The sequence below is a fragment of the Ochotona curzoniae genome, unplaced genomic scaffold (assembly GCF_017591425.1).
Source record: "Ochotona curzoniae isolate NIBS_2020 unplaced genomic scaffold, NIBS_Ocur_1.0 scaffold_3223, whole genome shotgun sequence".
Taxonomy (NCBI): Eukaryota; Metazoa; Chordata; class Mammalia; order Lagomorpha; family Ochotonidae; genus Ochotona; species Ochotona curzoniae.
The window spans coordinates 2,861,050-2,885,936 of record NW_024467108.1 but is presented as its reverse complement, the minus strand read 5'-3'; the positions used below and the strand labels follow the sequence as shown (position 1 = coordinate 2,885,936).

Below are 24,887 nucleotides of genomic sequence, written 5' to 3'. Positions count from 1 at the left end.
CCCCAGCTTCTCAGCTGACTCGGAGCCAGAGAAGGAACAGTGGCTGGAGGCCATGCAGGGAGCCATTGCCGAGGCCCTATCGACCTCGGAGGTGGCCGAGCGCGTCTGGGCTGCAGCCCCCAACAGGTTCTGTGCCGACTGTGGAGCCGCGCAGCCTGATTGGGCCTCCATCAACCTCTGTGTGACCATCTGCAAACGCTGTGCAGGTGTGTGTGTGTGTGTGTGTGTGTGTGTGTACGCACACACGCGTGTTGGGCCTATGGGCAGGTGCAGAGCTGAGGAGGTGGGGCTGCTGTTGCACAGCACTATGACCCACACTGTGAGACCCACAGTGTCAACTGGCATGTAAATAAACTAGATGTCATCCCAGGCCTGCTAGGCCAGGCTCCCTGACCCCTTAGAAGGGTTGGGGGTGACTATGCCAGGCCCAGAGGGGTCCCAGGGTTCTGTCTGGAGCGGGTGGGAGGCAGGGACCCCTGAGCCATGGTCCAGAGTCATAAGAAGCCACATAGGGAGGTGCCAGGATCTAGCTTCCACCCCCGTGGCCCTGCTTGTGGTGGAGGGAGGCTTCATTCCTTCCAGCCTCAGCCCTTCTCCTTTCATCACTTGGTGATTCAGCAGGCACTTACTATGCCAGGCTTGGTCCAGGGTCCAGGTTCCTGCCCGTGTGCTGCTTGCAGCACGGTGGGCCAAGGGTCATGGGACTCAGTCCTGTGGGAGCAGGGGAGCCTGGCTGGGTTCCAGAGCCCTGCATGCAGGGGGTGGTCACAGGCCTAGCCCTAGGGCTGCTGGTGACTGGCCGTCTGTTTGTAGGGGAGCACCGTGGCCTGGGCGCTGGCGTGTCCAAGGTGAGAAGCCTGAAGATGGACAGGAAGGTGTGGACAGAGTCGCTCATCGAGGTGCGAGTGCCCCCTCATCCCCATTCTGCATTTGCCGCCGCCTCTCCCAGTGCCCAAGTCTCCCCATCTCGCCACCTACAGCACCTTGGCATGCTCTTGGGAGGAGACCCTCATTTCTGTGTAGTGGGTGGGGTTTTGGCAAAGTTGGGACACTGGCCAGGGGGATGCGTGTGTTCTTAACAGCTTCAGAGGATTGTGATAAGAGGGAGCCCAGATGAATTGTGTTTTGTAAAGCCTAGAGGAAGGAGTGCAGGCCCAGCAGAGAGAGGAGACGCCCCTGGTCTGGCTCAGTCCTCAGCCACCATGCAGCTGGGGAATCTCAGGCCCTAGGCAGGACTCTGACTTGCCCAAAATGACCCTGCCCCTTCGGGACCCTTTGGGGTGTCCCCTAGAAGCCCAGGTGCTCATGGTGTTGGTCACAGAGGAGAGGCTGCAGCGGGGGGCTGGACCTAGGGACCCAGCCAAGACGTAGGTGCAGAATGGTTTGGCATCATCCCCAGTCCCTTGTCTGCCTACTGTGTGTCTGGTCCCCAAGCGCTGAGATCTTGGCATTTGTTACTTTGTGGTAAATCTGAATCCTCAATTGTAAGTCAGGCACTCTACGATCAGGGGAAGAAAACCACTGGCCCAGAGTCACAGAGCATGTCAGGGTGACAGGAATGGGACCTGCCACGTCCACTGCTATGACCCTAACACCCCCCCACAAGACCTCAAGAGGCAGGGCAGGGCAGAGGGTGGGAAGAGGCAGGAAGGAAGGAGCCAGGGAAAGGGAAAAGGAAGGAGACGCGAGCCAGTCGCCTGGGTACTGGGTCCCTGTGAGGCGCTCATCGCTCCTCCCTGGATATTGGAAGCAGGAACTGTATCCGGAGCCCACTGACTAGTGGGCTGGGTACCCAGCCCCTGGCTGTGCTGGCCTCAGGAACAGAGTTCCAGATGCTGAGCCCAGGGCGTCTGGCTGTCAGGCTGTCTCACTCCTGTCACTGTGCCCACAGCTGAAGCATAACATCTGAGCCACCCATTGTCCAGGTTGCTTACTCCTTGCCTTCCAGGTTGGGGATGTGAGCAGTAGCCCAGCAGCCCTGGCCCCTAGGGGCCCCCTGACCTCTGACCTATACCTGCAGCTCTTCTTACAGCTGGGCAATGGTGCCGGGAACCGCTTCTGGGCAGCCAATGTGCCCCCCAGCGAGGCCCTGCAGCCCAACAGCAGCCCTGGTGCCCGACGGTGCCACCTGGAGGCCAAGTACCGGGAGGGCAAGTACCGCCGCTACCACCCGCTCTTTGGTAACCAGGAGGAGTTGGACAAGGTCAGGGTCCTGTACATGTGGGAGGGTCCCTAGAAAACGTGCCCCTGCCTCACTTGGCTGCTGCACTGTCTTCTCTCAGCTCACAGTGATGGGTTGGCACATAGGGAAACTGAGGCAGAAAAACAGAGAAAAGTTAGAACAATGCAGGGAGGAGCCATGCTTGACCCTTGGGCCCTGGCCACATCCCTGCCTCTGTCTGCCACTCCCCTGATTCCTCTGTCTTCCGTACCCTGCCCTGTTCCGGCGGCAGAGTCCTGCCTGCCAAAAGGAGTGAACTTGATGGGGATGCTATTTCCTGTCAGGCTCATGAAAAACAGCTGGACTGCTCTGACCCACCCCCATCCATCCACACCCCATTCTAGAGGAGGCCTCTGGCGGGCCTCAGCCCCTCAGCCGGCCGGGAGCCAAGCCATGGGCCCTGATCTGGCTCCAGCTGGAGGGGAAACAGCCAGCTTGGAGGAGGCCAGGGGAGATGCCACTGGTGGACCTTCAGCCCCTCCTCTAGACAGTTCCGCCCTGGGCAGATTCATCAGGCAGGGAGCCCTAGGGGAGCCTCCACCTCCTGGGGACCCAGGCATCTTGCCCCCAGCCCAGCCCAGTCTGGCCTGTGAGCCAGGAGGGCGGCAACTCCCATTGGTTGGGAGGGCTGGGCAGGCGGTGAGGAATTCAAATGTGGGAGGAATTAACTACGAAGCGGCCCCTCCGCCACTCTACCAGGCAGACAGCTTGAGAGCTGGCTGACTGGACAGCCAGGTCCTGGGCCAGTTGCTGGGGTGAGGCCTGGGCAGCTGGGACCCCAGCCTTAGCTGGGCAGCCCTCTTCCCTCCCCCACCTTGCTTTTCCTCCTCTTCTTTCTCCCCTTCCCCCCCTTCAGCTGAGGGTGGGCCACCCCTGACCCTGGTGACCCCTTGTTCTTTTCCTCTGTCCTGTCCTACCCGCTCCCCAGCCCCCTTTTTCACACCGATCCCCACTATGCCTGGCCTGACCCCCTTGCCCCCTTCACTCTTCTCAGGCCCTGTGTGCTGCAGTCACCACCACAGACCTGGCCGAGACCCAGGCCCTCCTGGGCTGTGGGGCCGAGGTCAACTGCTTCTCGGGAGACCCTGAGGCCCCGACGCCCCTCGCTCTCGCTGAACAGGCAGGGCAGATGCTGCAGATGGAATTCCTCCGCAACAATCAGACCACGGGTGAGTGTTGTGGGGACACTCTCCTCTTGGGGGATGAGAGGGTCTGCTTGGGGCTGGGCTTTTCTTAGAGCTTTGTTGGAGCCAGTCTGTCAGGGCAGTGCATTTGTGCTTCACATGCGTGTCTCTGCGTGATCATTTCAGTGCGTGTGGCTGCAGGCAGATGCCTGGACACCCCTGTGTGTGGGTGTCCATGCATCTGGGAGGAGGTGACTGTGGGCCTTTGAGTGTGTGCAGAGTATTTCTGAGCCACTCTGGGCGCCTGGGGCCCGCTGCACTGTCTCTGCTCCTTTGCAGTCCTGGTGGAGGCAGTGATGCTAGTCGGCCCCGGCCAGGCCTCTGGGGCCGCATCCTGGGACCAAGGGTGGAGCTCAGTGGCTGGGGCTCTGGGTTCAGGGCCACAGGTGGGTGGGGTGTCCTGGGCTAGAGAGGGCCCAGGTGTCCAGGGAGGCACAGGAGACCACCCAACTGGCTAGGGGTCAGGGAACCAGGACACCCCCAATCCCACCTGATATTGACCACTGGAAGCAGGGCTACAGCCAGGCTACTTCCTTAGGTTTCATGCTGTCTGGGACACGACTTCTCTCCAGGGCTGGAGTGGGCCCAAGGCCTTTCTTTTCCTGCCATGCCTGGCACGGCGCCTCCACCAGGGAGAGTGACGTGGGGTGGGCCAGGAGTCAGGGATTTCTAGGAGGCGACATGCTGAAGCTGGCCAAAAGGCTGTTGAGTGACGTTTCCACAGGTGGGGAGTGGAGAACTTTTGAGGCCTGGGGGTCAGCGGGAGGACTAGGAGCCAAGGGTGCCAGCTGAGAGGATGGTGGGAGGGTGGCATGCTTGCAGACAGCCAGTGTGACCTGCCCTCCCTCCCGTGCTCTCAGGGGTGCCTCGGCCGGATTCGATGCAGCCCCTGGAGAAGCACTACTCGGTTGTGCTGCCTACTGTGAGCCACAGCGGCTTCCTCTATAAGACTGCCTCGGCTGCCAAGCTGCTACAGGACCGCCGTGCCCGGGAAGGTTGGTGTCACAGCAGACCCCATCCAGGCAGGGCTGGTAGGACCCTCAGTGCTCCCCAACCCCGGTTGCCCTGGAAGGCTTTGTACACAGGATTTCTGGTCTGCCAACAGTGATTCCTCCATAGGCTAGAGGGGAGAGGGTAGGCCACTAGCAGAGTCCCCTTTGCGCTCCAGAGGGCCGTGCTAAGCCCTGGTCAGGGCTGGGCTCTGAGCTAGGCATCTGTTCTCACAGCCTATGGATAACAAGAAATGGAGAATAAACCAGAAGTGCCGATTGTTTCTGATCCCAGCCTTCCATTCACTCCCTGACTCAGTGTGAGCCACAGGGCCCACCGCAGCTGCACCATCCATGCCCACCCTCTCTGCTTTCAGTGCTTCCCCTAGACCCTGCATGGTCACACAGCATGGCCAGTGCACCCCATGCCCCATCTCTCTGCGTGAATCTGATCTTTCCTGTGCGTGACTTTGGTCCTTGGGGGCACCACAGGAGCCCCAGCCCTATGATGGTGCTTACCCAGAGGGTGTCTGGCCACAGATCTGCAGGATGAAAGGGGCAACTGATGAGGATGCTGCTCTCCAAGGGCAGGAGAGGGATGGCATGTGCTTTGGGGTGTTGTTAAGGCCCTCTACCCCGCGACATCCTCAGGGATGTCGTGGCTCCTGCCCATTCCCTGCTGCTCCTGCTTGGTGGCCTCCTCCCTTGAGCTGATAGTAGCATTTATGTAATCGCCTGAGTCATCCACTTCACCCCGGGTGCCAGAAACCTCACCGCCACTGTGAATGTCGCTGGGGCCATGGACTGTATCACCCGCGTGGCCTTGAGCTTATGGTTTTTTTTTTTTCCCCCATGTACAGATTTCTCTTTCCATTTCTTTCATGGGGGTTTCCATTTCTTTCATGGGAGCAGGCAGTGGGTACAGCAGAATTCCAGAGAGTGGTTGAGGGAGCAGGGTTGGGGGAGTGGTCAGAGAAGCAGGTGAAGAGCAGATCGGGAAGGATGCGCAGGGCCTTGGGTCCAGGCCAGGAGGGGGCAGGGAGCCCAGGCTGTGTCCTGTAGACAAGGGGGCAGCATGCAAGGATGAGATCTGGTTTAGTGGGATCCTGCTTAGGTCTTAGAAGAGGCCTGGCTGGAGGACTGGTGAAGAGGTGGAGAGTGGAGGAGGGGTTTAGGGGAGACGGAAAGAGAACGAGGGAGCCTGGCTGCAGCAGGAATGGAGGTGTTTGGGGGATGCAGGGGCCAGTGTGGTGGAACTCCCTGGTAACTCCCTTACCCAACTTCTCCCCAGAGTTCAGCCGACGCTGGTGTGTCCTTAGCGATGGGGTCCTGAGCTACTATGAAACAGAGCGGGCAGTGACCCCCAACGGGGAGATCCGAGCCAGCGAGATTGTGTGCCTGGCAGTGCTCCCTCCCGACACCCATGGGTGAGCACCGCTGGATACAATGGCTGTGAGGTCTTCCCCAAGCACCACCACCACCATCAATGGGAGAACAGAGAATAAACAGGCCCAGAGAAGGGCAGGGCCTCTCCAGGGCCACACAGCAAATGGGCCACACCAGGGCCCCTGGCTCCCCTGAGGCCTGGGCCCAGGGCTTTTCCCTTCCCTCTTCCAGGGCCAAGGGAAGGGCATCCACGAGGGTGGGTGTGCAGGGGGCCTGAGTCCCCACCTGTGTGTTTGTTCACAGCTTGGAACACACCTTTGAGGTGTACACCGAGGGTGAACGGCTCTACCTGTTTGGGCTGGAGAGTGCGGAGCTGGCTCACGAGTGGGTCACATGCATCGCCAAGGTAGGCCTGGGTTAGCGGGGCTGATGTGGGTGCCTGCCCTGTGTGTCAAGAACCTCACTGTGTTGCAAAAAAGAGCTACAGGCCTGCAACCCCGCAGGTGCTCCCTGCATGTTAGTGGTGAATGGCAGCCAGAGCCACCCCGGGAAGGATCCGGCTGCCTTCAGGAACGGGGAGCTCCTGGCCACTGGAGCCATGCAGGCAGAGATCAGAGTGGCGAGGCAGGGAGGCTGCTGGGTAGGGACTGCACCCAGACGTCCTCTGGGTTCCCCTATGGCAGTTGTTATTGTTCACTTGCTTAGGGACTCAGGTGAAACGGGCCTGGGAGGAGTAGCGGTGGGGTAGGGCCATCCCGTGCCAGTGAGCAGTCCCTACCCAGATTCTGCCCTGAACAAGAGCAAGGGCCAGATGGGCCGAGGGCCATAGGCAATGCTATTGACTGACAAACCCTTCTCTTCCCTCCAGGCCGTCGTGCCTCCCCAGGCAGAGGACCTGCTGGCCCGGGGTTTTGAGCGGCTTGGACGCCTACCCTACAAAGCTGGCCTGAGCCTGCAGCGGGCCCAAGAGGGCTGGTTCTCCCTTGCCGGTTCGGAGCTCCATGTCGTCTTCCCCGAGGGGCCCTGTGAGGAGCCGTTACAACTGCGGAAGCTGCAGGAGCTCTGTGCGTGGCTTCCCAGCCCAGGCCCTCATGCCCTAAGGGCAACCCTTGCCCAGCATGCCTGCCCTCTCAGGGCCTCTCCTGCCCTTGGGTGCCTCTCAGTAAACCTCTGTGTTAGTGGGTGGATCCCCCTGGGTGTGTGTGCCCAGAGGGCTGCAGAGGGAAGCAGGTTGGGCTCATGAACAAGGTCTCACCTTGACTGGCCCTTCCACAGCTGTCCAGGGGGACAACGAGAACCAGGTGCTGGTGCTGGTGGAGCGAAGGAGGTGAGCCCTGATCTCTCCCGGGGTGCTGGGCAACCTGAAGCCATCTGCAAATGCAGGGAGAGTGAGCCAGGGTGTGTGTGTGTGTGTGTGTGTGTGGGAGGGGTCTAGCAGTGACTGCCTGTCCTTGGCCTAGGACATTGTACATCCAGGGGGAGCGGCGGCTGGATTTCGTGGGCTGGCTGGCAGCCATCCAGAAAGCAGCAGCAAGCTTGGGTGACACCCTGTCGGAGCAGCAGCTGGGGGACTCGGACATCCCTGTGATCGTGTACCGTTGTGTGGACTATATCACACAGTGTGGTGAGCCCTGCCCCTGGAGCCAGGCCCTGTACCCACGCCCTGCCTTCCTGTAGCCAGGCCCCAACCCCAGACCCAGGACTAGGCTCTACGCCTATGGCCAGACCCCGCCCCAGTCTTGCACTTGCTGACAAGCTCTGCCCCCAGAACTAGAATCAGGGTGCACCTTTGACCAGACCATGCCCAGGCCTTGCTACCAGGCGCCACCCCACACCACCTCCTCCTGAAAAGTGGCCTGTCCCTCCCCAGGCCTGACCTCTGAGGGCATCTACCGCAAGTGTGGGCAGACATCCAAGACGCAGCGGCTGCTGGAGAGCCTGCGGCAGGACGCACGCTCTGTGCGTCTCAAGGAGGGTGAGCAGCACGTGGATGACGTCTCTTCTGCCCTCAAGCGTTTCCTGCGTGACCTGCCCGATGGGCTTTTCACTCGTGCCCAGCGCCTGTCCTGGCTGGAAGCCTCAGGTTGGTCCTGTGCTGCCCCTGCCTTATCTACTTGGGTGTGCTAGGAGTCCCACCCACCACCACTTCCACCAGGCTAGGCAGGCTCCAACTGCCTTCCCTCCTCTGTGTCATGTTCCTCCTTCACCCTGCCTGGAGATGCCAAGTGCCTTACCCTGGCCGAGTGCCCAGCCTGCCTGGCAGTGGATGCTGTCACTCAGCCAGAAAGGCAGCCTCAGGAGCTGGGGTCTGACCTGGCCTGTCTGCCTCTACCCAGAGATTGAGGATGAGGAGGAGAAGGTTTCCAAGTACCGGGAGCTCCTGGCACGTTTGCCTCCTGTCAACCGGGCCACAGTGAAGGCACTCATTAGCCACCTGTACTGGTGAGAGCCCCAGCAGGGCATGGCTGGGGGTGGGGGGATAGCAGGCAGTACCCTGTGGGAGCTGAGTCCTGACCTGTTCTGACATTGGGCTGGGGCTTGGGGGCTGGGGATGGGCTTGCCCGTCACCCCTTCATGAGTGGCGTCTGACCAGAACTTTACCATCTGAGCACCTTTGCACCCAGCAGGCATCGGGAAGGGGTATGAGGGAGCTCAGGGCAGGACTGAGCACCCCCTGGCCTCTTCCTCCTTCTCCAGTGTCCAGTGCTTCTCAGACACCAACCAGATGAACACACACAACCTGGCCATCGTGTTTGGGCCCACGCTGTTCCAAACAGATGGGCAGGACTACAAGGCTGGCCGTGTGGTGGAAGACCTCATCAACCACTATGTGGTGGTGTTCAGTGTATGGCCCAGGATGGAAGTGGGGATACCGGGGAGGGGGCAGGGGGACAGAGTAGGCCAAGTCTCTGTATGCGCATGACCATCTGTCCCCCGTCCCTATCCCCTTCCCAGGTGGACAAGGAGGAGCTGAGGAAGCAGCGGGAGGAGGTCACTGCCATTGTGAAGATGCGAGTAGCCGGCACTGCCAGTGGGACCCAGGTGGAGGCTGGGCCCCGAGGCTGAGGTGGGGGCAGGGCTTTGGGTTGGCTGCCTGGGCCTCTACCTGAGCCCTGTCTGCCTGCAGCATGCCGGTGACTTCATCTGCACTGTGTACCTGGAGGAGAAGAAGGCAGAGGCCGAGCAGCATGTCAAGGTAGGGGCTGGGCACCCGGAGGCCGGGCTTGTCTTTTTCCTGCTCTTCTCCGAGCTGCTTGAGACACCCCCAGGCTCCAGGAGGCCCAAGGCCCCTGCCTGGCCATGGGTGCAGGCTCCGCCTCCCACAACAGATTGGGTTGGGCCGAGCCGTGTCGGTGGATCCAGTAAGCTGATCCCCTCCTTCTTGGTCGCCACAGATCCCAGCCTCCATGACTGCCGAGGAGCTCACCCTGGAGATCCTGGACCGCCGGAATGTGGGCGTCAGGGAGAAGGACTACTGGACTTGCTTTGAGGTCAACGAAAGGGAAGAGGCAGGTGTGTGGCCCCTGGGCTCAGTGTAGGTGTGATGCCACCTGCCTCATGGACCCTGCAGAGTGAAGGTGGCAGCTGTGTGAAGGAGGTTTGAGTTGACTGGTGTTGCATCCCGCTGTGGTCAGGATGGTAGTGATGGTGCCAGCGGTCATTGAGGGTCACAGTGAGGGAGAGTGGCTGTGATGATGGTGCCTCCTGTGTCAGTGCCAACAGGGGCAATAGCATTGCGGGTGATGATGGGCTGGGGGTTGACATCAGCCTGGTGGGGTGGGGTGGTGAGATGGCAGGGGTTGTGTAGGTTGGGGTGATTATGATGATGTCATGAGCGCCCATGGGGATGAGGCAGAGAGAAAAATTTTCCATCTGCTTGCTCACTGCCCAGATGGCCACCATGGCCGGGGCTAGGCCAAGACAGAGCCAGGAACCAGGAGCTCCATCTAGGTCTTCCACAGAGGTGGAGGGGCCTAAACCCTTGGGCCACCTTTTACTGCTTTTCCCAGGCCATGAGCAAGGAGTTGGATGGGAAGTGGAGCAGTGCCTGGGGGATTGGGAGGCTTGCCTCTTGCTGCTGGGTGGGCGAGGTGGGAATGAGGGGAAGCAGGAGCACAGGCAGGAATCTGCTGTCAGGATCATGGTTTTGGTATAGAGAGAAATGGGTCATGTGGGCCAGGGTGCGGCACGCGGATGGGTGGAACTGATTGGGTGTGTGGAGAGTGAGGGGGAGAGGGCATCGTTTTCAGCCTCAGCAGCCTAGTAGGCTGGCACTGCTGTTTCCCCCAGTGTGGGGTGGGGGTGGGGGATGGGACATGGGGGCTCTCTTGGGCGTGGTTTATGGCCTGCAGAGTTTGCGTGGCTTCCATCATGGAGATGTGTCGAGTCTGAAGCCTGGTCACAGCATGTGGTGAGAGTGGTGGTGCTGGGTGCCCCAAGGCAGTGGAAGGTGGGCAGGCAGGTGACGGTGACCATGGATGTGGCCTCTCCCCAGAGCGTCCCCTGCACTTTTCTGAGAAGGTGTTACCTATTCTGCATGGGCTGGGCATGGACAGCCACCTGGTGGTGAAGAAACACCAGTCCATGGAGGCCATGCTGCTATACCTGGGTAGGTGGCGGGGCAGGGCGGGGCAGGCTGACCAGGGCACCAGGGGGGTGGAGGGGAGGGGGCAGTTCCTTCATCCTGGGTTCATGGCTGGGGTGGAGAGAAGGGGTGGGGGTCTGTACAGCCCGCGCCTACTCCAGTCCTCCCCCAGCCAGCCGCGTAGGTGACACCAAGCATGGCATGATGAAGTTCCGCGAGGACCGCAGCCTCCTGGGCCTGGGCCTGCCCTCATACGGCTTCCATGACCGCTACTTCATTCTCAACAGCAGTTGCCTACGGCTCTACAAGGAAGTCCGGGTGAGCAGCCACGCCACCTCCTGCCCTGCCCGGGGCCCCTTGCACCTAAGTGTGCACAGACACCCATGCATAAGCCCTCCCTTTGGTCTGCGCATGGGAGCACCCCACCATGGGGTCTACAGATGGCGCAACAGCACTCTAGACTCTTGGGCACCCTCCTGCTGTGCCCTGTAGCCCCATGGGGCTCTGGTACCCAGGTGCCCTCACACATGGTGCTCTGTCTCACCGTTCCTGGGCCTTGTTGCAACACAGGAATGTCTGCATAGTGAGAGCCCTGGGTTGTAGCCCAGGCGTGCCTGGTCACTGCACAAGTCAGAGCCTTCCTGTCCCACTCTCCATGCCACTCTGTCCCTGATCTGGCTATGGGTCCAGCCCAGATTCCAACAGGCAAACTCCACCCCCATCTTCTCCAGCTCCCTCTTCCCCCACTACATGCATACCCTGGCTCTTGACCTGGGGCTTCCTCTCCCGTAACCCTGATCCTCTATCAAACAGAGCCAGAGGCCGTGGAACGGGGCCCCTGAGACCGTGAGTAGCTGTGGGCTGACCGCAGGCTGCCTTACACCACCTGGGGGGAGCCAAGCGAGCCGGGTGGGAACATGGGGTCACAGCCAAGGCCCCAGCCATCTCCAGGCATGCTTCCCTGTCCCTTTCCCAGTCGGCACTGCTTCCTCATCCTAGGGCTCATGGCCTAAACTTCTATCCTTCAGCTCTAACCCCAGCCTAGGATAGGGTCCCCTGTCAGTGTGCCTCCCAAGAATCTTCCAGAGACTCGGCTGTAAGCTCAGGTCTCACGGGAGCCCCGCAGATGCCCTGGCCTCTCCTGAGGACATGTGGGCGGAGCTGGCCGCTGCCATGGGACCCTGCCACCACCTCTTTTCACATAAAACCTTTCTCAGTGCAGCCCAGGCCCTGTCTGCCCCAGGGGGAGCCCTTCTCTTTGCTCCTTTCCTCCCTCTGTGCTCAGATCCTCACTGGTTGAGCCTGTCTGTGCTTCTGGTCAGTCTTCAGTTCCAAGATGCAGTGTTCCCGGCCCCTTCCTCTACTCAGCCCCTCTCAGCAAGGAATGGAATAGGAAAGGTGGGAGGATGGCTGAGGGTCCTGATCACCCCGTACAGGGGGTGGGAGTGGGGAAGGCAGGAGGGCTAGGAAAGGGAACAGATCTGGGGTGTATGCAGTCAGGCCACCGGCTGGCCCTCTGTATCCTGTGACCGCTGTCCTCTGTGTTCAGGCATGCTGCTGTGTGCCCCGTGCCCCTTGTTGTGACTGTGGCTGACAGCTGCCACACCTGCCCCCACCCTGCCTCTACCACAAGCAAACTGCACCGTGCAGAGCCGACCCTAGCCCAGCAAATATACAAGTACAAAGCCCAGCTTCTTCTTCTTTTTTAAGATTTATTTATTTGTACTGGTAAGGCAGATTTACAAAGAGAAGGAGAGACAGAGAGGAAGATCTTCCATCCATTGGTTCACTCCCCAAGAGGCTGCAAGCGTCAGAGCTTAGCTAATCTGAAGCCAAGAACCAGAAAGTTCTGTGTCTCCCATGTGGGTGCCGGGTCTCAAGGCTTTGGTCCATTCTCCACTGCTTTCTCAGGCCACAAGCAGGGAGCTGGATGGGAAATGGAGCAGCCGGGATACAAATCAGTGACCACATGGGATCCTGGTGCATGCAAGGCGAGGATTTAGCCAGTAGGCTACTGTGCTGGGCCCCAAAGCCCAGCTTGTTTCATAAGATTTGTTTTATTCTTGAAAAGCAGAGTGAGAGAGCGAGAGAGAGAATATCTTCTAACCACAGTCCGAACAGCTACAATGACCAGACTGAAGCCAGGAACTTCCTCCAGGTCTCGCACATGAATTCAGGGGCCCAAGCCCTTGGGCTTTGCTCCACTGCTTTCCTAGGCACATGATCAGGGAGCAGGATCAGAAGTAGAGCAGCCAAGATTTAAACTGGCACTCGTGGGATGCTGGTGCTACAGGTGGCAGCTTTACCCGTTATGTCACAGCACTAACCATCCCCCCCCCCCCCGCCAAGGCCCCTATAGCCTGGTATCTACTAAGTGTCTTTTGTCCCACTCTGAAACCAAACAATCAGACCTTTGTCAGCTGGACACACACAGACTGTAGAAACTCAGGTTCAACAGTGCACTGTTAGGCTAGCTGTCACCACCCTCCACGCCACCCACCCAAAGTGACAGCCAGCATCTCAGGACTGCTGGAGACCCAAGCACAGGTGTTAACTTTGGAGATACAGCTAAATCTGGAATGTGTTGGTTTATCAGGGTAATGGGATCCGAGCCTCATGCTGGGGTCCCTCATCAGACCTTAAAACATGTGGGGAAAGCACATTCTAGAAGGTCCTGGGGTCCTTCAGCATTGTCAATATGAGTTGTTGATGTGCAAGCAGGAGCCACTCAGCCCTGGGATTCCAGTGAAACCACACTGTTGCTGCTGCCCCATGCTGGCCCCTCCACCCCTCCTGCCCTAGCCACCCTGTGACACTCATGCCACACACCATGCACACGGGGCCCTAAGAAGCCAGGCTGCAAGTGCCTGTACTGCTATAGTGTCTCTCTTTCTGCCTTGCCACATGTCCTGTGACAGTACAGAAGTCTCCAGCAACCCCTGGCAGACCATCCTCCCGTGACGTCACCCCTCTGATGCTTCTGTGCCTCCCTGCAGCCATCCCTTCACCCCCTTGATCCCTTGTCCTGTCTTGCGTTCCTGCTGAGGAGTCATGCCTGCAGGTGGCTGGAAGCAATGGTGGGGAGTAGGGTGGGCCCGGCTCTGCCTCTGACCTCCCAGTCTTGGTTGTAAGTGAATCCCCCTCCACCAGCATCTGCGCTGGGGCCCCTGTTGGCTCCGGGAGAGCCTGGCAGTGGGGATGGGGTGCTGCGAGCAGCTGGCCCCCAGAGCAGGAGCCCAGCTCCGGCCAGCCTCCTCCTCCGGGGCCACTGCTCTCATGCATCTGCTTCTGAGCCAAAACCCCTGTGCCAAGGTGGGGCCAGTGGCGAGCTCCGCCCCAGCACGCTGGTCTCCCGCTGCCTGCTTCAGCCACTGTCGTTAGCTTTCTGTGGACTCACAGAGCTAGTGACCGCCGACCCCCAGCCTCTGTGCACACGGTCAGCCCCCACCAACTGTCTGATTCAGGCTGATTCCCAGTTGGACAGCTGGGGCCAGCGGCCCGGCCACGGGAACTGAGGGCTGACCGTCTGATGCTGCTGCAGGGAGAGAGACCCTGGGGTGGGGTGGGTGGGGGAGCTTTTGTCCCCAGGACTTCCTGTAGGATGTGTCCTGGGTAGGATGTAAAAGGAGCTGTCCCCAGTGGCCACTCTAGTGCACTAACATGCTCCCTTATCTCCCTGCCCACCCCAGAGTCACCGGCCTGAGAAGGAGTGGCCCGTGAAGAGCCTTAAGGTCTACCTGGGAGTGAAAAAGAAACTCCGGCCTCCGACCTGGTGAGCCAAGGCTGGGCTTCCTGCTGGTGCTGGGAGCAGACAGGTGATGCACAATCAGGGACCTTGATCTTGACAGCCGTCGCTGCCGTAGGTCCCAGGGTTAGTGCCTATCCCTGTTAGCATGGGGATGCAGAAAATCACCAGACTTGCTGGCTGGGATTGCTGGCTGTGTCTGACCAGTCTGGGCTGCAAATGGGGCTTGGAAGATGGAGAGAGGAGGAGGAGGCAGGGGCCCAGGAGGTACTGTACTGCGCTTGGGAGAAGACCCTGAGTGCTAGCCCTGCCTCTGGTGCGGGCTGCTGGGCCCTGTCCCGGAGTGCTGGACGGGGAGACCCCCTGGGGGCTGCTTAGGGCTTCCATCCTGTCCCCTCTCTGCAGCTGGGGCTTCACGGTGGTCCACGAGACAGAGCGACACGAGAAGCAGCAGTGGTGAGTAGGGTTCCTCTCCCACACTTCCAGTGACACGTGCTGTTCACAAGCCCCTGCACTGCTTTGCTCTGCCCTGCTGAGACCTGGGCCAGGGACGTGGTCAGGGTGCCCCCGTCAGCCAGAGGCTCTTCAGCGTGCACACTTCTGTCCCACCCTCTAGGTACCTGTGCTGCGACACACAGATGGAGCTCCGGGAGTGGTTTGCTGCCTTTCTCTTCGTGCAGGTACCATGTGCAGTGTTGGGTGTGGGCAACGTGCATGTGTCAGGTATGGGCAGAAGCCAGTACAGGATGCCCGGTGTGGGCAGGTACAACATGCAAGTGCCAGATGTGGGGTGTCAGCTGTGGGCAGATGTTGGACCTGGATCCCAGGAAGCTACCATGCAGAGAAGGGGTGTGCTTGTTCCTTTCACATTCAGGCTTCCCACTGCCTCCAGAAGTGTCTGAATTGCTGGTTGTTCATTCTCTCACCTCTCCTATGAGCCCTCCCCAGTGCATGTCTGCAGCCTGGAGCCAGGCATGCTGGGGGTGGCTGGGGGTGCGGGGTGGGGTAAAGGGAGGAGGGCAGAGCCTGGGACAGGAGGCCTGAGCAGGCAGTGAGCCAGAGCAGGCTCCAGCGTAGCTTAGTGTAAAGATGTTAAGTTCAGAGCTGGGATCCTGGGACCTTGTGAGCCCCTGGCAGTCACAGAGCCCACTGGGAAACCAGTGGGTACCCCAGTCCTGGCAGTGGGGTGAGGCTCAGAGCTCTTCTTCTAATCAGAGCTGAGGGTGTCTATTCCCTAGGGTTATGGGGTTACAGCTGGAGGTGTTTCTGTGGGGGGTGGATCCCAAGCTGAAGCCTGCTGAGGACCCAACACTCCTGTTCTGCCCCACCCTGCAGCACGATGGCCTGGTATGGCCCTTGGAGCCCTCACGTGTGTCCCGGGCTGTGCCTGAGGTCCGGCTGGGCAGTGTCTCGCTCATCCCGCTGCGTGGCAGTGAGAATGAGATGCGCCGGAGCGTGGCTGCCTTCGCCGCAGACCCCGTTGCCGTGAGTGGCCCTCCATGCCCAGGAGGGGGTGTTTACATCTGCCCTCTCCCTCCAGCCCCTTCCCTCTGTCCTTGGCAGTGGGTGGGGGGTTCTGTCACAGAGCCCCTCCCCCTCCAGCCCCTCAGCCTGCATGAAGCACTCACAGGCTCTGTGCTTCCCCACAGCTCCTTCGCAACGTCTGAACACAGAAACCACCCTGGCTTGGGGATGCTGCTGCCTGGAAGCCTCCCTGCTCAGACTCCTGGGGGTTCTCACTGGCCTGGCGTGAGCCCTACATCCCACTTCCTGTCTGCACCAGGGGTAGGGGAACACTCCCGGCTCTGTGGCAGGTGTTCGGTGCTCCTGGCCCAACCTGCTCCCCATTCACAATCACCCCCTGCCCTTGAGCTTGTGGGACTGGAGAGCTGGCAAAAAATTAGAGCCTTTGGGGTGTGCTGGCCATTAGAGGCTCGAGACTGTGGGGCCCCGCTGGGAGGGAGCCCTCCCCGAGCTGCAGGACATGGGTGCTCTGAAGGGGACCCTCAGACTGGGGGTGGGGGGCAGCTCTTGGGGAGCTGTCTCCTGGGCCAGGAGCTGAACTTTGGGGATATCAGTACCCCCACACCCCCCACTTGGGATGAGTACCTGTTGCTCCTTCCCCACTTGGGGGGCTTTTTGATAATATAAATATAAATATATATATATATATATATATATGCACATTTTACCCATGTGGTGATGAGGCCTGTCATTGGTTGAGGGGCCTGATGATGGATGGGTGTCCCAGATTAACAGGGAACAGGCGGTCTCGAAGTGAATATCATGTGGGGACCTGGATCCTGCTGTCTCTAGGCCTTGAGTAGGTGGGCAAGCTGTGTGCCAACTACCTCATACTACAACCTTTTGGCCAACCTGGGGAGTGCCAAGCCTGGGCCTGTGGGCAGCAGCCCCTGCTGGACCTGAGCCCAGTCTGGTATGCCCAGGACTACTCCTGCTGGTCACACAGTCACTGTCTCAGACACTGGGGTGAATCACCAAGACAGACCTAGGATGGCCGCCTGCCCCTCTGCACCGCTCCTGTGACCCCACCCAGTGAGGGGCCTGGGGGAGCCAGTTCTTGTGTCTTGGCAAGGGGCGGTGTCTTACCAGAAAGGAGCCTACGCATGTCTCTCCAGCCCTGCCCAACTGTTTCAAATGAACAAGTGACACTTCTGCCTCTGGCTGGGCAAAGGCGGATGGCCTCCCTTGTCCAAGTGCTCAGGGGCTAGATTTCTTCTCTGAATCTGCCTTCACTCCAACATTCAGCCTGGGGCAGAGAGTGGGTGTCCTGTTCCACCCCTTGCCTTACAGTCAGTTCTTGGGCCAGCTGCAGTGACTACATCTGGCCACCAGGGGGAAGCTGTGGACCACTCAAAGTTGACTCCAAACCAAGTCTAGAGGCCCTTGGAGTGATGGTTCTGGATGGGACGTGCTTCTGGGGTTGGAGTGAGGCAGCCCTGCCTTTGGCTCCCATGCCAGCGATATCCTGGAAGGAAGGTGGCACAGTTTAGGAATGGGTGGTGGACTTCTGGACGCTGGGTCCCAAGGGGGGTAGGCCTGCTATTGCACCAGGAGCTGAGTCAGGCCCAGAGAGGGCAGCCGACCTTCTCAGGGCCACCCAACTCTCTTGAACCAGGCCTCCCACTAGAGAGGAAGAGCAGGCTCTCACTCCTTTCATAACTTTTCTTTTTAAACTTACTTAAGAGAGGGAGAGAAAGCTGTCCCCACTCATTGATTCACTTCTCAGTTGCCCCTAATAGCCAGTGCTGGAACAAGCTAAAGCCAGGAGCCTGGAACTCCATCAGAGTGGGTGGAACCCAAGTGCTTGAGCTGTCACCTGCTGCATCCCAAAGTGCTCATCAGCAGGAAACTCAATCGTGGAATTGAGCCCATGGACGCCAGTATGCCATGCAGGGTCCTAAGCAGTGGTATATGTTTGCTGTGTGCCTGCCTGTAGCCTTCTCTCCAGATTCTTCTAGAAGCAACTGCCCTGAGGAAGGGACCCAGGCTGGTGTACTCCTGGATTGGGGAGTTTGGCTGGGGGGAGTGGTGGATGGGGAGCTGGGAGCCAGACCTGCTAAGGGGTGCGAAGGAGGGGGCTTTCCCTGTGGAGGTGTTGGGGAAAGGGGACAAGGCTTTGGGGGACTAACCTGAAAGCCCTGGAGGGTTCCAGGCAGACAGGCTGGTGGGGGGTGCACTGGGGAGTGTACCTCTTGCCCTTGGCTTTCTCAGGAGCCCTGTTGCCAGGGGCTCAGTTTCAGGAAATCCATGTGGGATATGGATGGGGTGGGGCTGGGCCCTGCCTTTGGGACCTGGGGGCCGGAGAGGAGGTCTGAAGCTCCCTGTGCTCTGGGGGCTCCCTGGGTCACCCACAGCTTGCTGACTTGGCTGGAGTGTAGAAGCCAGTGTTGCAACCCCAGTCCCCCGCCCTGCCAAGTTGTGGTCCCTCCCTACCCTGCTTCTCTGTCCATTGGATCCCCTGAGCTTTACGGAAGTGTTCAGAAACCACACAGATGCTGAGCGAGCCCAGGCTCCTTCCCCATCTTTATTCCCTAAGCATCTCAGCTGCTTCCACAGCACTGACATGGTTTGGGTCCTGCATGTGACCTGCTGTTGGGATACAGGAGCTGGGGTGTGGGTGATGTGAAATGCTGTGCTGTTTTCTAGCGGGCACCTGAACCACCCAGGGTCTGAGCTGTGGGGACTGATATACTCTTTGCATCGTGCCTGGGACTGCCCTGAGCCCGCCCTTTTCCCACATAGGCCTTGGGGAGAGGGTACCCAGAGGCCTCTCCTAGCCTGGTATGTTCTCATTCGTTCTGTGCACACAGGACTTTAAAGTCAACAGTAAATGATACTAAGAAGGGAGAAAGCAGAAGATGACAGCCGTGTCTGGTGGGAGGCAGTGCTTGCTCCTGGCTCCTCCCCGTTGCCTCTCCTGCCCCTATGCACTCTGGGCATCTGAACAGCACCACTCATTCAGCTGTGAACTGTGAGCCATGGTACATCTCCATCCTCCGCAAGCAATTTGTCTCTGGCCTTTGGTTATAGTAGCAAGATGCCAACTTCCACAAGCGCCTGCTGTGTGCACAGCTGTGTTGAACACAGGAGGGCTTGGGGGCAACAGAGCCCTTCCAGGGTTGGGACACAGCAGCCAGGACAGACTGAGGAGGGCGGGGGCCTGAGGGGCAGGCAGTTTGGCTGTGGGGGTGGAGCTGAGGGGCACAGCAGGGTGGGGTGATGCTGCAGTAGTGGCTGCACCCCAGACCTGGGCCTCTTTGACGGTCACGTGGGCTCCTGAGACGCTGCCCCCATGCTTCATCAGCTGGGTGACCTGAGCGTCCCGGCCCTGCCCTGAGGGTTGTGTCTGTTTCCATCACGTGCATGCAGGTGCAGCTGCCAAAACTTCTGGCCTCTCAGAGACCACCTCTGGATTGCCCACCCCCAGCCTGCTGTAGGGGGTGCAGTAGGGTCTGGGGTGTGTGTGTAGCCTTAGGAAAAGCAAGCAGGGACAGGGTCTCTGGCCCAGCCCTGGTAGGTGCCTTCTCCTACACCATGTTCAGCCTGTGGAAATTTCCGTACTTTCTCTGCCCTGGTTGCAGCTCATAACCACCGTATTTATCACCCTGGAGACACAGTGGCATAGGCGCTCACATACCACAAAAGCGCACAGGTGGTGCCTGCACACGCAGATGGGCAGATGTACATGCTACATGCTCACATGCTATGTGCACACGCACGCAGGTGGTGCCTGCACACGCAGATGGGCAGGTGTGCATGCTACAGGCTCACACACATGCTCACGTGCTATGTACACAGGCACTCACACACACATGTAAGTAGAGTAACACCCCCACACATACAGAGCTTTAGGAAGATTGCTGCTACTCCTCCTTCACCTCCTCCTCCTCCTTCCTTTCCCTGCCACCCCCTTCAAAGCCCTGAGACCAAAGCTGGGGTTGGATAGTACTGTCTGCTGCTTATCAGCCCCATGGGCTTGGCTTTCGATTCTGGGCTGCCCTGGGCTCTCCTGCCCTGCTCCCTGCCCCATCTCCCTGGTCCCTCCCCCCCTCATCATGTGCCTGGCCTCCCATCCATCTCCTCTTCCCACAGTTACTCTGAGTCTTCTGTTACCCTTCTGACGCTCAGCTGGAAACTGTCGGGTTTAGCCTAGGTTCCTCCTAGAGGCTGCTGGAGGCAGGCCAGGCCTGGGGTCGGAGGGCCTCAAGCCCCTCTGTTCCCATCACCCTCAGTCTCTCCTCCTGGGTAAGATGGGAGGGCTGTGTATGCCTAGTACCATGGAGACCAGCGTCATGGCAACCCAGTCCGGGTGGGCACAGCCTGCCTTCTCTGTGGGTGGGGGCACAGGAGGAGCTGCCATGCCCACCTCCATATCCCACCAGCCCAAGGACACCCGCCTGACCAGCTCTGCTGTCACCAGTTTCCATGGCACAGGAGCTCCCAAGCTGGGCACCAGAAGGGGCATCTGACTGTTGGACCTCAGTTCAGTGAGCCCCATCTTTGTCCAGGCTTGGTCACTTGCCAGCCCTCACGCTGGCAATCGTGATGACAATGCAAGCACTGATGCCCACAGGCCATGGCACACCTGCTGCTGTGCCAAGGCCTTGAGTGTGCCATTTCACTGGGTTTCTCAGAACAAGAGCTTTGAGGAAGATGACCAAAGTGATGGAGCATGGGCAGGGGCACAGGACCAGCCAGCCTGCAGGCAGACCTGGCCTGCCTGAATGCCTGCCGCCCTCCCCAGCAGGCGCGCTGTTCTTAATGAGCTGCCAGCAGTTTCCAATTCTGTCTTCCTTGCTGGGGAGAACTGATTGGGGCTTCACGTCTGGTCTTGGGTTTCTAGAAATCAGAGGGCTATTTTTCTTTTTTTTTAAAGATTCATTTTTATTATTTTTTTATTGGAAAGGCAGATATACAGAGAGGAGAGACAGAGAGGAAGATCTTCCGTCCGATGATTCACTCCCCAAGTGAGCGCAACGGGCCGATACTATGCCGATCCGAAGCCAGGAGCCTCTTCCAGGTCTCCCACGCGGGTGCAGGGTCCCAAAGCTTTGGGCCGTCCTCGACTGCTTTCCCGGGCCACAGGCAGGGAGCTGGAAGGGAAGCGGGGCTGCCGGGATTAGAACCGGCGCCCATATGGGATCCCGGGCGTGCAAGGCGAGGACCTTTAACCACTTGCGCCACCGCGCCGGGCCCCAGAGGGCTATTTTTCTAAGAAGATAGAGGGAACAGTCTGCCTTGCATTGCAGACTAGCTCCCAGTTCTGGGTCTTTTTAGGGCCAGGACCAAGAGCCCAGGAACAAGGAGAGGGGACCCCGGCCTCAACTTGCCTCCCGACCTTGAGGAAATCACATTGCAAATGCCTCCTTGCTGGCTTATGTAATCATTCAAATATAGCACTGCCTCCATCCCACTCAGTCACGCCCCCTCACTCCCCCATCAGGTGCGGGGAGTTAAGGGGGAGGCAGGAGTTGCGGGCTGACGGAGGTTCAGGGACTCCTGGCAGTGAGGAGGATCATGGAGTATAGGATGTGCGCAGGGGTGGGGGTGGCTGGGGCCCCAAGAAAGCGAACCCCATAGGGGGTATTGCTGGTCCCTGCTCAGCCACGCATTGTTGGGAACTCTTACCCAGACCACAAGACTAAATGCACAGCCTTCTCACTGGAGGAGGCAGAGGACGGGAGGAGGAGCAGGAAGGCTGGCCAAAGGAAGGCAGGGACCAGGGCTCTCTGTCCCCAGCTCTGCCTGCCCTGCTCTCTCTGGGTGCCCTCAGTCCCCTGTGTCCAGTGCAGCACTGGCCTTGCTTGGCTCTGGCATCTCATGTCACCTGCTTTGCTGCCTTAAGCAAAAGGCATCCGCAAGTGTCTGACCCTACCCCAGTTTAGGTGACTTCCCTCTTGGCGGTTCTGCTGCCCACCCACCTGTCCGGGGCCTTGCCATGCACAGGACAGTGTGGGCAGAAGAGGGGGCTGGGGTTCTAGCATGAGCCAGCAGCCCCACCTGCCTCCCCTCCCATCTCAGGTCAGCTCTGCTCTCCTAGGTCCCTAAGGCTGACTCTTAATGCTTTACCATGCCACCCCATCCTATGCCCCAGGTTCTGAGTCCCCAGAGCCACCGCCCTGAGCTGTGTTGAAGGCTGGGGAATGTTCTGCACCCTCTGAGGTCTTGTCAACTATAGTGTGGTGGGCCCAGCTTCATGGGGACACAGGAAACCTGCTTGGCCTGGCCCTACCTGGCCCAGCCTAGGAACAAAGCCCTCCTGCAGTCCACGCTGCAGATGGAGGCTTCCTGGCCCGGCCAGGTGCAGTGAGGTGGGAAAAGAAGCACCGAAGCTCCCCATTCCACCTGTCACCCTTCCTGGGCTCCTGTTGCCAAGTGTGGGCCCCTCCTGGCCTGGAACCAGGAGTCACCCGAGGGTGTGGAAGCCCAACCTCTGGGAAAGCCATGTTTTGCCAATTACTATCTTCCTCCAGAGGCCTTGGGCTGTTTCACACTCAGCCTACCCCAGGGACCAGGAGGTGCTCCAAGATCCCTGCACCAACACCTGTGTTCCTGTCTCCACCTGAAGACTCTTACAGGGCCTCCTTTCCACAACCCCTCTCTCCCTCTGACTCACCAGTATTGGTGTTGCCTATGTGCCACGCCAAGGCCCAGGTAAAAGGACTTGGGCCTGTCCCTGAGGGTAGCAGGGCCCAGAGAGGAAACTGTGGTAGAGGCAGAGGGAATGCCATGACCCCTGCTGCTTGCCCTGCCTCTCTGGGGTTGGGAGACACAGAACATGAGCTGAACTGGCCCAAGAAAGGTAAGCCGCAAATTCATGGGGGCAGAGGAAAGAAAGGAAGCAGTCAGCTGGGGAGGTGCAACACACAGTCGGGGGAAGAAAGGACAGGTGTGCTGAGGAGCAAAGCTGAACCCGCTGGGACAGTGGGGTCATGGGCTGGGGGCTTCTGAGGGTACCTGGGACGCTGCCTCGGGCTGCAGGTGCAAGTGAGGGATGAGGGAGTGGGACTCGGTGGCAGCAGGAAAGTTTCCAGTGCTGGGATTAGAAGGTCCTTGATGCCTTTGACAGACACAAAAGCTGTGCTGGGTTGCTGGGTAGTGACTCTGGGTGTGAGCGGCTGACAGGACGGTCCCAGAGGAGGAGGAATCTGGGATTCTTGGAGAAATGGGCATGAGGGGCCCCACGCCCCTGCGGATGAGGGTGGAGACAGGAGCCAAGGAGACAGGAGGAGCCGTCTGGAAGGTGGGAGAGGAGCAGCTGCGCAGGAGGTGGGTGAGCGGGCGTCTTCGTGGATCTTGCAATCCTCCCAATGCGGTGGGCGGGGGGGGGGGGGGAGGAGGGCCCATGGAGGCCGGATTCCAGAACTACGCCCCGCCTCTGCCTTGGGCAGTCACCACGCCACCTCCTCCTCTAGTCACCCTCCCAACTCCTCAGCTAACAAAATAATGGGGTGGCAGGCCAGGACCTCAGCACCCTGGAGAGCAGCCAGCGGCGGATTGGACTTTGCTGTCTGAGCGGGCACAGAGCCTGGGGCTCTCATGTGGGTAGGTGGATCCTGGAGGCAGGCCCGGGGAGGTCCTGCCAGAGTACCACCCCAGTGACAGGGGCTGGCACCCCCTTGGCTCCCTCAGATCATCCTCTCCAGTGGAGGCAGATGCAAGGCTTGAACCTCCCCCTGCTGGAACCCTCATAGAAGTGCTCTCACTTCACAGCCCTGCAAACTTGGAATTTGGGACCCATCTTTTAGTTGAGTCAAGGGAACTGAAGGTCAGGGAACTGGGAAAACTCACCCAGGCCCATGGTAACTGTGACTGAGTTCTGGACACTATACAGTCCCCGGTCTTACAGATTCCTGCAACTGTGCGGAGGAGCCCCTCCTCCTGCAGCACTGCTGGAACACCTCCTCTTCCCCAAAGGTTTCTGAGAAAGAGGCAGGGAGGAGGGACTGGGGGCTAGGTGAGGCGCCTAGCACCTGCTCCCACCCACTCCCAGGAGGTGCCCTCTTTTGAACCCTGGTGACTCAGCTCCTTACTGCCTGTGAGCAGGTTCCCAGGGCGGGAAGGGAGCCTTGGTCCAGGGCCACAGCTTCCTGAGCTCGGAGAACAACCTCCCTGCTGGCAGTAGTGTAGCACCGAAGTCCCAGGCTTGGAAGTCAGCCCTGAGCTGAGTGCTGGGCTGGCCCTGCTGCTTTCAGATGAGTCTGAGCTTCGTTTTCTGGAGGGAGAAGACAGTTGGCCTAGGGCTGTCCATGATGCATAACGTTGTTGGGGCTGGAGTGTGAAGCAAAAGCTCCATCCATCCGGAGTTCCATCTGTCAGCCTCCAGGTTGTCTGCACCTCCTGGCCTGGGCAGGTCTTCTTTAATGTCTCTATCCTCCCTGCCCCTGCTCTGGGCTCCCATCTGCCCCAAATGCTGCCCCAAATGCTGGGCTCCCCTCTGCCCCAAATGCTGTAGCCTGGGTCAGGTTTCCATCCCCCATTCCCACTAGTGCTGGACTTCTCAGGCTGGAAACCCCTCAGAATGGGGGTCTCTGGTGAGGGATTGACAGTCCCTCTCCCCTCAAATACCCCCTTCTACCTTCAAAGGGCCAGCCCAAAGACTTACACCCAGGGGGTCAGGGAGTTCCCTAGGCTCCACAGATAAGCCTGGGTGTGTCTCCCAGGCAAGGGACAAGCACAGCTGTGTGGGATGTAGGCAATAGTAGGTGTTGGCCAGTGGAGGGGAGGAATGAGTAAGTTGATAAGGGGACCCAGACTCCCACTGCTATCTCCTGCCTCACAATGAGCAACGACTTTCCCATCAAGGAGGGATTTTTAAGAACTCTTTGTGAAAGTGCATGGAGAAAAAAACCATGTAGACCCACCCCAGGTCTATGGTGGGGTGGGGGTGGGGGTTGTGCTGTGGCCCCCTGAGGCCCTGCAGCTCCAGCTCCAAGGCCATCCTTCCAGTGTCCCTGGGCCCTGGCCTGAGCCCACCCCCCACATGCCCAGCTCTGTGGACTGTGCCCAGGGATGGAGCCTAGAGGGGAGGCCACTTTACAGCAGCCTGACCCCTGCCCATCTGAGGAGGGCGTGAGTGGCTTTTCCTGGAGGCCTCTGTGACGCGGCAGCGAAGAGTTCTCCGTATCACTGCCTGCTCCCCCAGTGCTGCCCCGGAGAACCACTTCCTCAATCTGGCATCCCGCGCGGTCCTCTCCCAACTGCCTCTCTCCTGATGTGTGCTCTGCTGGCCTCTTTTTTCCTGTCTTTGTTT

The 24,887-nt window shown here is 59.4% G+C and overlaps 1 protein-coding gene across 7 annotated transcripts in view; it reads left to right on the top strand.

Annotated features, from left to right (window-relative positions):
• The window catches only part of ARAP1 (ArfGAP with RhoGAP domain, ankyrin repeat and PH domain 1), a 55,604-nt gene extending 39,336 nt beyond the window's left edge, over positions 1-16,268 (top strand). For 3 of the 7 annotated variants that reach the window (XM_040964389.1, XM_040964392.1, XM_040964390.1), the window contains 24 exons: positions 7-206; positions 814-899; positions 2,021-2,203; positions 3,216-3,390; positions 4,266-4,400; positions 5,686-5,821; positions 6,084-6,186; positions 6,649-6,844; positions 7,056-7,107; positions 7,241-7,404; positions 7,651-7,863; positions 8,117-8,222; positions 8,478-8,625; positions 8,736-8,822; positions 8,908-8,976; positions 9,176-9,293; positions 10,276-10,389; positions 10,538-10,683; positions 11,179-11,211; positions 14,055-14,137; positions 14,516-14,566; positions 14,727-14,790; positions 15,446-15,595; positions 15,760-16,268. In XM_040964389.1, coding sequence (XP_040820323.1) covers positions 7-206; positions 814-899; positions 2,021-2,203; positions 3,216-3,390; positions 4,266-4,400; positions 5,686-5,821; positions 6,084-6,186; positions 6,649-6,844; positions 7,056-7,107; positions 7,241-7,404; positions 7,651-7,863; positions 8,117-8,222; positions 8,478-8,625; positions 8,736-8,822; positions 8,908-8,976; positions 9,176-9,293; positions 10,276-10,389; positions 10,538-10,683; positions 11,179-11,211; positions 14,055-14,137; positions 14,516-14,566; positions 14,727-14,790; positions 15,446-15,595; positions 15,760-15,777 — 2,830 coding nt within the window. In that variant the 3' untranslated portion in view covers positions 15,778-16,268. Of the gene's footprint in view, positions 1-6; positions 207-813; positions 900-2,020; positions 2,204-3,215; positions 3,391-4,265; positions 4,401-5,685; positions 5,822-6,083; positions 6,187-6,648; positions 6,845-7,055; positions 7,108-7,240; positions 7,405-7,650; positions 7,864-8,116; positions 8,223-8,477; positions 8,626-8,735; positions 8,823-8,907; positions 8,977-9,175; positions 9,294-10,275; positions 10,390-10,526; positions 10,684-11,178; positions 11,212-14,054; positions 14,138-14,515; positions 14,567-14,726; positions 14,791-15,445; positions 15,596-15,759 lie in introns of those variants that run through there. The other 4 variants (XM_040964391.1, XM_040964393.1, XM_040964395.1 and 1 more) reach the window with 3 other exon arrangements.
• The last annotated feature ends 8,619 nt before the right edge of the window (positions 16,269-24,887 follow it).